The sequence below is a fragment of the Protobothrops mucrosquamatus genome, unplaced genomic scaffold (genome assembly GCF_001527695.2).
Source record: "Protobothrops mucrosquamatus isolate PMUCROS unplaced genomic scaffold, P.Mucros_1.0 scaffold76, whole genome shotgun sequence".
NCBI classification, from domain to species: domain Eukaryota; kingdom Metazoa; phylum Chordata; class Lepidosauria; order Squamata; family Viperidae; genus Protobothrops; species Protobothrops mucrosquamatus.
In genome coordinates, this window is record NW_015386453.1 from 146047 (window position 1) to 159989 (window position 13943).

At 42.6% G+C, this 13943-nt stretch overlaps 1 protein-coding gene across 1 annotated transcript in view; it reads left to right on the forward strand.

Moving 5' to 3' along the window:
• The first annotated feature begins 758 nt into the window (after positions 1–758).
• DNMT1 (DNA methyltransferase 1) overlaps positions 759–13943 on the forward strand; it is a 46882-nt gene continuing 33697 nt past the window's right edge. The window contains exons 1-5 of the mRNA XM_015812218.1: positions 759–827; positions 7605–7647; positions 7787–7894; positions 9678–9954; positions 10555–10627. Of these exons, the coding sequence (XP_015667704.1) occupies positions 781–827; positions 7605–7647; positions 7787–7894; positions 9678–9954; positions 10555–10627 (548 nt within the window). The 5' untranslated portion in view covers positions 759–780. The remainder of the gene's footprint in view (positions 828–7604; positions 7648–7786; positions 7895–9677; positions 9955–10554; positions 10628–13943) is intronic.

Here is a 13943-nt window from a genome sequence, read left to right on the forward strand (position 1 = left end):
AATTCAGGGTATTTTGAACTAGTAATGAAATATCTGCAACTAACCAAGCTCAGAGAGCACCAAAAATTCTACAGTTCAGTTCTTAAGTACAGATATTCTTTTCTATTAGTCAAATACAGTCCAAATATATTAAGGAATCTATGATGAATATTAGCAGAATATGGATCACTGAGCTCAAAATAACTGTGCATCAGGAAAGCAGTGATAAAAAAGAGCTTCAGCCCATGATTTGAATGGCCACATATTTGGAATATTCAGGTACTGTGGGAACAAGCTGTACGGGAAGATTACTGCCTTCTTTATTTGAATTTTCCAGGTGGTCAGGGGAAGCAGGGAAAGTGCCGGACTGAACTGAACCAGCAAAATTCCTACGCTATTATCTATAACGAGTTTCTATGGGCAAAGGCTGCGTGAGCTAAAATCAGGGGGGGGAAGCCGAAATATTGCTCTCCCGCGCCCTGCAGCCTGCCTCTCCCGGCAGCACCGAGCCAGCTGCCTTTGGAAACCAGAAAGCCGAAAATAACGAGCCTCAGCTTTGCACAGGGCAGCTCCTGCGCGCGCTCCCCGCTCACCCGTCCGCTTCTCTCTCTCACCCCACCCCCGCCGTTTGGTTTCTCCCTCTCCCTGAATGGCGACTTGATAAGTTCCGCCCTTTCCTCCCTCCCCTCTCCTCCCCCCCTGTGTAGGATGGTCTATCCCGAAGCCGCTCCGCCCCCTCCCTCCCCGGTGCGCGCCAAATCGGCTCCCGTCGGATCCTTGCCTGCTGTCCTGCCGGTCCCGATGCCCGCCCAGGCCGCTCCGCTGACCCCGGAGGAGCTGCGCAGGCGGTGAGTACTCGGCGCCGGGGAGGACTCGGCCGGCGGATTCCCGGCCGAAGGTTATTCGCTCCCCCGTCCTGTCCCGAGGGCACGTTGACCTCCCCCCCCGCCCGTGGCACAGCTTCTGCGGAGGCTGGGGCTGGTCTTAGGCACCCTTCTAATCTGGGCGGGGAGCAGGGGGGGTTTCCCCTTCATCGTCCCCGTAGTCGCCCCCCCCACTTGCATTTCGGGGCAAGGGGAGCGGGACCCCTCGTGCTTCCTCTACCCTCTTCCTGCTTGATGGTGAACCTCTCCGTTCTCCAAACTGACAATCCCGGACTCCCGGTTTCGATATTTCGCCTGCCCAGACGTGCCGCGCGGCCGTTGGGTTATGCAGGGACGAAAAAGTTCCCGAAGGGGGGAAGTGCGACAAGGGAGCTCGGAACTGTATGGAGAGAAGTAAAGGAAGGTGCTAATTCTCTTCTCCCCCCCCCTCCCACTTTTAATAGCCTGCAGTGGATTTTTGAGTCCCTTTTGGGGGGGGGGATAATTAGGAGAAAGCATTTTTGTGGTTCCCTAGTTTGAAAAAAGGATATTTCTCCGAGATAGTGACCAGAAGTGCAAGGCCCTTTAAATTCTTTACATAATGTTTTTTTCACCCCTTGGAGGGGGAAGATATTTTACCTGGATAAAGGAATGGGAATCTGTTCTGTTTCTTGTTCCTAGGACTGTTTGACCTTCTCCTTAGTTCCCGCTTTCCCCCCCATACCTGTCAAGTGACAAAACTTAGTTTAATTTGTTCCTAAAATCAGTTAAGATAATTACGTTATCTTATCAAGTTTTAGGGCCTTCAGTCTTGGGATCTCTTGAGTAGAATTGTCTCTCTCCAAGGCAACTATTGAAAAAGGAAAAAAAAGAGCAATCGGAAGTGAGGGGATTGCTAATTTTTACTAAAAACATTCAAAGGTGCCAGCTGCTTTTTGAGTGGAGGTGGGAATGTAGGAATATGAATCACTGCGTAGAGCATCAGACATTAACCACTGTATATCTCACAAGCATATGGGCCTCATCTTTCCTCTGCCCTTCCTTTTTTTTCTCCTTATGCCACCCCTTGCCATCTGGGACAGGAAGTGAAAACGAATTTCTTTTCCAGTTGAAAGCGCATCTTGGCGGGAACATTTGTTTGTGTTTAGGGCAAGGATTAACGCAGGCGCACACACGCGGTTCAGGAAGCATTGGTTAACATGCCCTGACTTCTGCATAAAAATAAGGGGGGAGGAATGACATGGGTTGGGTTGTTGGCAATCATGAGCTTGCAGTATGGGGTGGTGGCTTTCTGCTCTCTGGCACTTCCAGCAGCGCGCTGCATTTCAATGGAACCTGGCTCTTTCTAATGGAGGTGGGTTTTTGTGGGCCTCTTTCCCTGGGCAGAATTATCTGACAATTGCTCCAAATAATCAGTGCTGTGCACATTATCATGTTGGCTCAAAACAAGTTGTCTTTTTTTAAGTCCTTTTGCTTCCTCGCTTTCACTGGAATGGATAGCTATTATCCTCCACCAGAGAAATGTATGAAGCATTCTTCGTCTCTTTCCCCAACCCAGCCTCTTCACTCCAATAGTGTTGCTACGGACATAGGTCAGTTTCTTTGTACTATGGGAAAATATTTGATCTTTACCATTCATCAGATTTAGGTTTTAAGTTCTATAAGCCCTCTTAAGGTTGTTAGAAAACAGATTACATATACAATTATTCCTTTTCTTCCTCAGCTGAAAAATAAATTTTGAGGCAAAATAAATGTTGCTCTTTCCTGCTTCTTTAGTTTAGTATCTGCTAAGTCTCTGTGTTCCAGCTCTCAAGTCTACTTTAGGTGGTTTTTCAGACCTGCCTGCAAAATGGAGTCAAAAAATGAGTGCTTATTGGGAATGAGTTGACTTTTGTGCAACCATGGAGAGCTTGGAAGAAGGAAAGTGTTCCTTCTCTTTCTTTTTCAGCTTCTCATTAAATTGCCTGGAAGCTAACGTACTACCTTTAAGGATACTATATGTAAGCCTTCCCTACTATGACCCTTGTGAGCAAGCACACTAGATGTACCACATGGTACATTTATTTGCTATCTCCTTCCTTCTGAGAGACTGTTGTTTGGAGTCACAATGGGCAGGAACTTGCTCACCTGCCCTTCAGACAGAACTTCAACACTTGAATTTTTCTCAACTCTATTTATTCTCTTGTCCCCATTTTCATGACAGTTGTAATACATAATTGCCATTCTTGGCAGGATTTGTAATGAAATTCCATCCAAGTCAACAGTTCTATCGGAATAAAATCTCCTTGGCTTCTTCTAATTTCTATTATGGAACTGTCACCCTTGGTTTTGATGTGGTTTTATGGTCATAAGAGAAGAGTCATAAGACCTTGTATCAGCAAAGTCCTTTAAATTTTTCTTGCACCTTGGAGTGCTCCCTTGCCCTGCCTTGTATTGCCAGTGGGGAGCAATGAGTCCACTATAGAGAAATGCAGTCACAGAGTAAAATTTTGAACAGCTTTGGTTGAATGTTTTAAAATGAAACCTCAGCTAGTTTGTTTTGGCAGGAAATTTACAAATTGCATGATTAATCAAGAAGCAATGTGAAGCTGAAGGTTTTTTGGTTACTGTGACAAGTCACTGATCCAGGAGGTTGCTTTCATTTAAAAATATTTTTTTTAAAAAATGGGGAAACAGAAAAGACGAAAGAAACTAAAATTTATTCTTTTTTATAATTGTTACAGTAATTGTTAGCCATGTGGCATATTGATTTTGTAGAATGAAAATGATTCTCAGCTGAGAATTATTTAAAGAACTTATTTTAACAGTGGAGCAAGGGATGGTTCAAGGTTTGCCCTCAAGATTTTTTTTAAAGTTCTGCTTGACCCTAAACAAATCTTATACTCAGGCTAAAACAGTAAAGCAGAGCTTATATTGGAGTGATTGTGCAGCTGATCAAGAACATAAACCAACTAGCTTTGTGGCAAGTTTAACCATAGTGGCTAAAGATGAGAGGAAGTGGGTGCACAGAGGGATACTTTTTTTTGTCAGTTGCAGAAAAAATATAGTTGTTACAATTTTAAAAGCTAGGGGTTTTTTTGTAGTAGTAGTTGTAGTACTAGTAGAAAATTTTATAACTATGGCCCAGCTGTCAAATGCATGAAGCTGAAATATTTTAATTACACACCAGGTGAAGGTGGGGATGTTTTTACAGAGTAAGGCCAAGCAGCATTATGAAGAATATGAATAAAAAGTCAAAAGGTAAACACTTTAATCGGAGTAAGTATAGCCCATTTTAAATGGCGATGAATAATAATAACAGCTGACATCCTTCTTTGATCAACCTAGTCTGTATTAGTTCTAGGATATAAATTTGGAAATTCCAACCTGAAATGTATCTGGAGTCTCCAGAGAGGTTTTTTCCCCAATCAAAGCAAAGAAAAAAAAGGCAGTTTTCGAACGAAGAGGTCTTTGTAAAAAAGCAGTATAGCCATATAGCTTGCTAAATTATATAACCAGAATAGTACTGACAAAATATATATGGAGAGGACAGTTCCCTGATATGCCTCCACAGGAAAGCATTTGACTTCACTGGAGTAGTAGAAATACTTTGGTCTCTGGTATTGCTGTTGACATTTTGATCATGTTTCTGACTATCTTTACACATGGGAGTAAATGAAATGTAATCCAAAGAGGGTCTTAACACTGTTGTCTCATAGGCACCAGTCTCTTGTACGGCTATAGACACAGTTGAATGATGAGATCCAGAAGAATATATTAATATCTTCTTCAATAACTGTCTACCTTTACTAGAAGGTATACTACTGTTTTGTTTTGAAAGAAGTTAGGAAATCTTTGGCCCAGAATCTACCTGTAATTTCTTTTTACCTGTTTGCATGTCATTGTCTCTGGGGCAGTGTGATCACTCTGAACTATGAAGTCAGTAGTACAAAGAGTCCTTTGAGCCACAAGAAAACTCTTTTCCCATGATATCCATATCTTGTGTTCTGTTTCTCACATTTCCAATTTATGATATAGTTTTAGGTGAAAGCAGATAGAAAACTGGGCATTCAGTTTGTCTTGTTTTACTATATTAGTAATCTAATGAAATGGTTTTTTTAGCTGGTACTACAATAAAGAAGGGATCAGAAGAAGTCAAATAACCCAAAACAGTATTTCCTGTAAAAAAGGTTGAAGCCCTAAGGCATGTTTTTCAGTGTCTCTATGAATAGATTTTGTGTTTGTGTGTGGAAATCATTACCTGTGCTTATAATTGCTATCTCTGCCTTTGTCTTGGCAGCTATAGATTTCGATCTGAAGTATGAGATGAGGCTTTGGGTTCTCTATACCTCTGCTGCATAGAAATTAAGAGAACTATTCTTGGTTGTGGAATTACTCTTGCCAATTAGAAACATCCTCTAAGATGGTATTCAATCAGAATAGAGCTAGAAGGGGCCTTGGAGGTCTTCTAGTCCAGCCCCCTGCTCAAGCAGGAGACCTTATATCATTTCAGACAATTGATTATCCAGTCTCTTCTTAAAAACCTCCCCTGATGAAGCACCCACAACTTCTGATGGCAAGCTGTTCCACTGGTTAATTGTCCTCACTGTTAGGTTTCTCCTTAATTCAAGGTTGCTTCTCTCCTTGATTAGTTTCCATCCAGTGTTTCTTGTCCTTCCCTCTGGTGCTTTGGAAAATAAGCTGACTCCCTCCTCTTTGTGGCAACCTCTCAAACATTGGAATATTGCTATCATGTCCCCCATAGTTCTTCTTTTCTCTAGACTAGCCAAACCCAAATCCTACAACTATTCTTCATATGATTTAATCTCCAGGCCTTTAATCATCTTAGTTCAGGGATGTCAAACTCGCAACGTCACGTGACATATTGCAACATATCACGACTTTTTTGCCATTGCCAGCAGTGGGGTGGGTGCGGTTTTGCTATGATACATCTGGACCATGGGCCGGCAGTTTGACACCCCTGTCTTAGTTGCTGCTCTTTGCACTTTTTCCAAAGTCTCGTCATCTTTTTTGTAATGTGAGCAAAACTGGATTATTAATAAAGGGATGAATTGGGTATTTTCTCTATGAATTGAACTTTAACACCATCTCATTTTTTGAAATATATATTAATCGATGTAGACTTTTTCCTCCTTTAATTTTGATTACTCCTATTAGAATGTTATAGAATTTCCCCAATTTGGGAGCCTCAAGGTAATTTGGATTGCAGCCTCCTTCAAGCCCTTTGATTGCTTGAGGTAGCTGGGCATGGTTGGATTTGTAACCCGAAAAGATCTCATCAAGTATAGGAAAGATGGTTTAAATCAAGCTAGTTTTCCCTTCTTTTTGCCTTTTCTGGCCATGGGTGAACCTAGTTACTTTTATTACATTAGTGTTTATTGCCAGCTGAACTGCTTTACTCATACTAAGACAATGGGAGCTAAGTGGTTTTTCCAGTCAGCCAGAGAAGGTCAGAAAAGGCCTATTAGGCCTATTACTTCCTGGTACATGTATTTTCCTTTGGCGCAACCTAAGGAATTTGCAGGTGCTCTGGATAAAGGAAGCTGTGCATATGTATGTAAGGTGTTCCCATTGGTAGATGCAATATCAGAGGAATAATGTTAACAAATCCTATTGGTTTGGGGGTTTCTTGGATGCCAGGTTGATCAGCCAGCCTATTCTCAGTGCAAGAAGTGATTTTGCCTGATTTTAAAACACAAATTGAGTTTACTGCTTTTATAAGTTCAACTATTTTAATGAGGAAGAGGAATATATGAATTCCTTGTTTCCCTAGAATGAAGAATGGGTCATCTATCTTAAATTAGACCATTTTATCCTTAGCTTATGCCTGACAGATAGCTGCCAAACCATACTTCACATGATACTAGACCAGGCATGTCAAACTCGCGACATATCACGATTTTTTCCCCCATTGGCAGCAATGGGGTGGGTGCTGTTTTGGTGTGACGCATCCGGCCCATGGGCCGGCAGTTTGACATGCCTGCACTAGACCTATTGATATATGAGGATTCAATTCTCAATCACCAGTTTTAATTATGTTCAATGCAAGTACTTGAGGTAGTTTATCTTCTAAAAGTGAGAATTCTTTCCTCAACCCAAGCTCCATCAGAATTGCTTTTAGCAAGATGCACAATCAAAATATATTTAAATTATGCATGCAGGGATTAAAGTGTAACACAAATACTGTTCCTGACTGTCAGATATTTCCACCGATCTTTAGTGCTAATGACCTCAGGCTTCATTTACTTTAGAAGCTGCCCCCCATCTAAGCACAATATGACAAATATTGTTGCAGTCCTAAAGGGTATTTTTAATGTGATCCTTTATTTCTTGGATTCTAACAGAGATCCAGAGGAAGACTCAAGTTTACATACTCCCTCTTGCTATGGAAAAGAAGTGTACTCATGGAATGCTGAGATCTTCACTCAGTGAAGAATCTCCTTTGATTGCCCACAACAGTCTGGTTCACATATATTGTGCTGAGCCAATCTGTTCATGGATTTGTCTTTTTATGTCTATCAAGCCAACAATAACTTGTCCAACAAACCATACTTAAACCTTGGCTTGGCACAATATGACAGTGTCACTAGGAACTATATCCTACTGTGATAAAAGTCACAGATCAAAGGGGTTGTGTATATCTAAATTGGTTGTTGATCCTCTAACTTGGCCTTCATTTCAGAGGGGAAATTTCCTCCAAAACTCAAGAGGGCAAAATAGAAAACTAATTTATGATGTCTTTGTGTTTTGATTTAAAAACAGGCTGAAAGATCTAGAGAGGGATGAAGATGGTCTTGGTGAAAGAGTAAGTAACAAACTTCTCACTGCACCCTTCCCATGAAGAATCATGAAATATCCTTCTGCTTCTATTGCTTGGGAGGCTTCTGCAGACCTGGGTTGTTAGCTGTGGTACTCACCTAGTCTTTTCCCCTTTCTGACTTTAGGAATGTGTTAAAGAAAAATTGAGTTTGATACATGGCTTCTTACAAGTAGATGTTCAAAATCAGTTGAAAGATCTGGAGACTAAGTTGCGCAAAGAGGAACTTTCTGAGGTGGGTAATCAAGATAAATAGATTCATCCCATTGTGTTCAACTATTGTTTGCTTTGCCTGCCTTACAATTAATGTTAGCAGTGATTTCAGAATGAGAGGATGCGTGGTTGCTGCAAGCCTAATTTTGTTCCTGCAAGTTTTTGTTGCATATCTCAACTTGCACATCTGATCAAGGCACACTGCTAGAGAAAACAAATTCTTTTGCTTTGTGATTTAAGCATATCTGAAAATTTCTCATATATACCATTAATCTATAGGAAGAAAGACATGACCTGAGAATTGCTATCAATTTATGTAGTTTTTCAAAGTAAGTCTGGAAATCAAAATGCAAACTTATGCTACTAATACATGTATAATTGGCCCTGTTATAGGAACAAGACCTGATCATTCAGAACCCCCACAGCCTCAGTTTTAAAAGAGATTATTTTTGAGCATCTGAATTTGCTGGTGTTGCTGCATATCCCTGAAATCTTTGAACTTCTTAAACTGAATAGGAAAACACATACCCCAGTTGACTACTGAGTATCTCTTTTTGCTCTTTTCGTTGGAAGAACTTCCAAACGTGGCATTCTGAAATTTAAATCCAGTAAAGTATTTACTTCGCTAAGGATGTCACTACGAGAAAATTGTCTCTTGCTTGTAGAATTGTATTATTTCAAACAATATTCAGTTTTGCTCCTGGAATTTGAAACTTTTTACATCCTTCCATTGAGCAAAGAACAATATTGCGGGATCACTTTTTTTAAGTAAAATATAAAATAAAATGTCAAAACAGGTCATCCCTCAAGTTATGACCACAATTGAGCCCAACATTTCTGTTGTTAAGTGAGTTTTGGCCCACTTTACGACATTTCTTGCCACAGTTGTTAAGTGAATCAATGCAGTTGATAAGTTAATAACACAGTTGTTAAGTGAATCTGGCTTCCCCATTGATTTTCCATGTCAAAAGGTTGCAAAAGAGATCACATGACCCTGTGACATTACTGCAGCGGCCATAAGTATGAACCAGTTGCCAAGCGTCTGAATTTTGATCACATGATCATGGGGATGCTACCAAAGGTTATGAGTGTGAAAAATGATCATAAATCACTTTTTTCACTGCCGTTGCAACTTTGAACAGTCACTAAGTGAACTGTTACTACCTGTATACAATTTCCCACTAAAGCTAAATTTTAAAATTCCAGATTTATGCTGGGGAGATTGAAATCTGTCTTTTTTAATGAGTAATTCAGATTGTTTTATAATAGGATCAATACATCATTAGTGAGGATTCCATTCATATTTCAGGTATTAATATTAAATTATTTTCATAATAATTTAAGTATGCTACTTAAATAATAGAACTGTAAAAACATAACTTGGGATTTACTAATAAAAAATTGTAATTATCTTAGTTAACCTACTTAAGTAGAATAACAAAATAAGATACGCTTTTTACAATCTTCACACACACAATGTTCTTTCTCCATGCGATGGAGTATGCAAACATGCATGTTATCAGCATAGCGAGAACCTGCTCATAAATTTCCTAAACCAATACTTTTGTTGGTTATTGGCACACTAGCTACTTCCATGAGTCATGGAAATGGTTGTCCCTATTTCTTTTTTTAAACGGAAATAATGGACATTCATAATTTTAAGAGCTGAAACCTATAGAATTAAAATGAATTATGCTAAAGAGATGATCCTGGTTAGCTAGGAGGCAGCGTCTCATGGAATCACAAACGAAATCCCCTTCATCTATAAATATGTTCAACCTTCTAGTCTTTTCCTTCTACTACAGGAACTCTACCTGGCCAAAGTCAAAGCCCTGCTCCATAGAGAACTGTCTTTAGAAAATGGAGACAACTTGGCATTTGGCCAGAAGCTCAATGGATGCTCAGAAAATGGTGGCTATGGCAGTGATGAAGACTCTGAGAGAGCGGAGAACAAGGGGAAGGAGGAAAGTGGCATGGAAGTTGAAGAGGCTGCCTCATCTTCCTCCTCAACCCCATTATCTTCACCATTTGTTCCAAAAGCTCGAAGAGGCAGGAAGAGCAAGTCCAATAGTGAGAATAGAAGTAAGATGTGTATTATCTACTTGACAGACATTTGCCTGGGGGAGAGGAGGTTAGCCGTACATTTGGGCCTTAAAGAGACCATCCTTGTCTCTAAACAAGAATAGCTTAACATTTATAGAAATTTGGTTATTTTCCCCCATCACTAGTCTCAACTGGCCAACATAATGTTGTAAGCAACCTTACAGTGGGACCCTCCATTTAATTTTAGCATATTTTTATTGCAATTTTCAGAAGTAGGTCTCCCTAAGAAAACTTTGTTTTGAAAGGGGATAAACATTTTAAAAGAAAATGCAATAAATAATCTTAAGAGGGGAGGTAGGCAAACATCTCCCATAGCAACAAAATTGCAGGGGACCTCCTTATGTGTACCAGTGATGTCTAGATCTTTGCATTCCCTCACATATACAGAGCACATAAACTCTGTCTCCTATCGCAGCCTAAAAAATCCCTGCAATATTGCAATAGGCAACCTCCTTACTAGAGCATAATACATGGAGATTAGATGTGTTCCTTTAAATCGGGTGTATAGCCTACATTAAGCACTTTTAAAATGGCAGCCATAATTTCTGCCTGGAAACATTTTTTTAAATGAATTTGCAGGAACCTCAACCAGCTCCAGGATCACCCGTAGTTCTGGCAAGCAGCCAACCATAATGGCTCTATTTTCCAAAGGGTGAGTAAGTTATGTGAAATCCTGGTATTTTTCTACTTTCATTTGTTTGTGCCTCTTCTGATTCTTTATTGATACCTGTATTTATTTATTTATTTATTATTTAAATTTATATACCGCCCTATCTCCCTTACGGGACTCAGGGCGGTGAACAGGCAATAATAGAAATCACAATAAATATTGAATAAAAAGCCTGCTCTAAAATACCCCATATAAAACCCCTAGCAAAGCCCAATCAAAACTATGCCAGGCCGGCCGCATGGAATAGATGGGTTTTCAAGGCTCTTTTCCTTTTTTTTTTTCCTTTACTCCAATTGTGACATGACTACTTGCATTGAAATAATGTCAAGGAGCAGGCAGAGATAAATATTGAGATATATGTTTCCAATGAGGACTAGAATGGGCGTTGTCTTACCTGAACGCCATTTCTCAGCATGTAGATGTAGCCTCCACCGATGGGTTATCAATGCCTCCTTGCTCAGTTTAGACTAAGATCAAACTTTGGCCACGCCTCCTTGGGCTGTCCTTCCCCAGTTTGTTGATTGACGAGGCGAAGCACACTTGATTTGACACAACACTCCTCCTGAAAATACAGCCTAGACCCACCAACACGGGCAGGTGTGGAGGCTACATCTACATGCTGAGAAATGGCGTTCAGGTAAGACAACGCCCATTCTACAGCATGTGAGATGTAGCCTCCACCGATGGGACATACCCAAGCCCCCATGTCCCCCAATGGGAGGGAAATCTAGGTCTGTGAGTCACGAGCCGCCACCACCCTCTGCAAGACCCTCCTGCCAAAGGCCGCATCAGCTGCCGCAAACTGATCAAGTTTGTAATGTCTTATAAAGGAAGAGGGAGAAGACCAGGTGGCTGCTCGACAAATCTCTTCTACTGAAGCCTGTGCAGAATAAGCCGCAGTCGTGGCTGCACTACGCGTGGAATGAGCTGTGACATTTGCCGGAACCTGAAGAGACTGAGACTTGTATGCATAAGAAATGCATGCCCTGATCCATCTTCCAATGGTCGAAGATGATACCTTCAGACCTTTGGAAGAAGGATGGAAAGACACAAACAGAGCCTCAGTTCTGCGAAAAGGTTCTGTACGTTTTACGTAGTGATGTATGGCCCGTCATACGTCCAACGTGTGCCACAGCCTTTCCAGACGATGGGATGGTCGAGGACAAAAATTTGGAAGAACTAGGTCCTGAGACCTGTGAAACCAAGTGTTGACCTTCGGGATGAAGGATGGGTCCAACCGGAGGACCACCCTGTCATCCAGAAAGGTACAGAGGTCACCTCTGACTAAAAGCGCAGCCAGCTCAGAGATACGCCTTGCCGAAGTAATGGCGATCAAAAAGGCGACTTTCAAAGAAAGGAAGTGCAAAGAACAAGACCTGATAGGTTCAAATGGTGGCCCCGTGAGAACCTGCAATACTTTTGGTAAATCCCACGTGGGGTATCTATGCACTACGGGAGGAGCAGTGTGAACAGCTCCCTTAAGGAAAGCCCTGACTGTCGGGTGATGTGACAGTTGCGTATGATTCTCACAAGTGAGAATTGAGGACAAGGCAGCAATTTGTCTACGAATAGTGTTATAGGCCAGGCCTTTGTTCAGGCCCTCTAAGAGGAAATCTAAGATAACAGGAATGGATACTGTCAACGGATCCAACCTCCGGGAGGCGCACCAAGTGCAGAAATGCCTCCATGTGGCGTCATAAATTCTGTTAGTCGAAGGACGTCTAGAGGCCTGAATTACCGCTATGACGTCCGGGGAAAATGACTGCCTGGCTAAATTCTCCCGCTCAAGTGCCAAGCGGCTAACTGAAGCCACTGCGGATCCGGATGTTGTAGCTGACCCTGACTGAGAGCGACTAGATTTGGTGGGATCTTCCATGGCGGAGAGACCGACAGATCCACGAGGTCTGCAAACCAAGGTCTCCTTGGCCAGTGAGGGACCAACAGGATCAACTCCGCCTGTTCTAAAAGCAGTTTCCTGATGACAGCCTGAATCAGAGGGAGAGGGGGGAATGCATACAGGAGCCCCTTGGGCCAAGGACTGCGGAGCGCATCTGTCCCCTCCGCCCCCCGTGATGGAAACCTTGTGAAATATCTGGGTAATTGAGCGTTTGTCGACGAGGCAAACAGGTCCACCTGAGGGTGTCCGAACCTCTCCACTATTCTCCTGAAAAGAGACGGATCTAGGCACCACTCTGAATGGTCTATCAATACCCTGCTCAAAGAATCGGCCTGACGATTCGCCTCCCCGGAGATGTGTTCTGCGCAAATGGATGCCAGATTGGATTCTGCCCACAGGCCCAGGGATAGAGCTTCCTGCATGAGTGTCCAGGACCTGGTCCCCCCCTGCCTGTTGACATGGGCTTTGGTTGCGACATTGTCCGTCATTACCAGGACGTGTCTTCCCGCTACTATGTGGGAAAATTGGTGTAGAGCCAGGTGTACAGCCCTGAGCTCCAACCAATTGATGTTGTGAGCGAGATCGGATTGGTTCCACTGTCCCTGTGCCATGTGAGTCTGCAAGTGCGCTCCCCAGCCGAACAAGCTGGCGTCCGTGGTCAGGACGAGTCTGTGAGGCTCCTTGAACAGTGAACCTTTGTGTATGGCTGGCGACACCCACCAGCGTAGTGACAGCAGAGTGTGATGAGGGACCCTCACTTTCCGTACAGAGGAACTCATGTTCTTCCTCTGGAAAGGTAGGAGGAACCACTGTAGGTGTCTGGAGTGAAGTCGTGCCCAAGGCACTATGCCTAGACACGAGATCATTTTCCCCAATAGCTGAGACAGCTGAACTAGGGGAACCACCCTGTTCTTTTGGACCTTGCAAAGGTGTGACTCTTTTTGAAATTCACGGAGAAGCCGTGTCTCTGCAGGGTCTGAATTGTGATTTGTAGATCCAGCTGTGCTAACCGGAATGACCTGGACTGGACAATGATGTCGTCCAGGTAACACTGTACTCTTACAGGTATCAGCCTGAGATGGGCTGCCAATACCGCCAGTAGCTTTGGGAATACGCGAGGGGCCAAAGAAAGACCAAAGGGCAGAGCCCTGTACTGGTAATGCCTGTGACCATGGCAAAAACGGAGGAACCTGCAGTGGTGTGGTCTGATTGGGACATGAAGATAAGCCTCTGTCAGATCTATGGAAGAGAGGTAATCTCCCTTCCTGATACTGGCCAGGATGGATCTGAGGGACTGCATTTTGAACCGCCTGTAGGCTATGAAATGGTTCAGTCCCTTCAGATCCAAGATAGCTCTCCAACCTCCCGATGCCTTGGGGACCACAAAGAGGATGGAGTAAA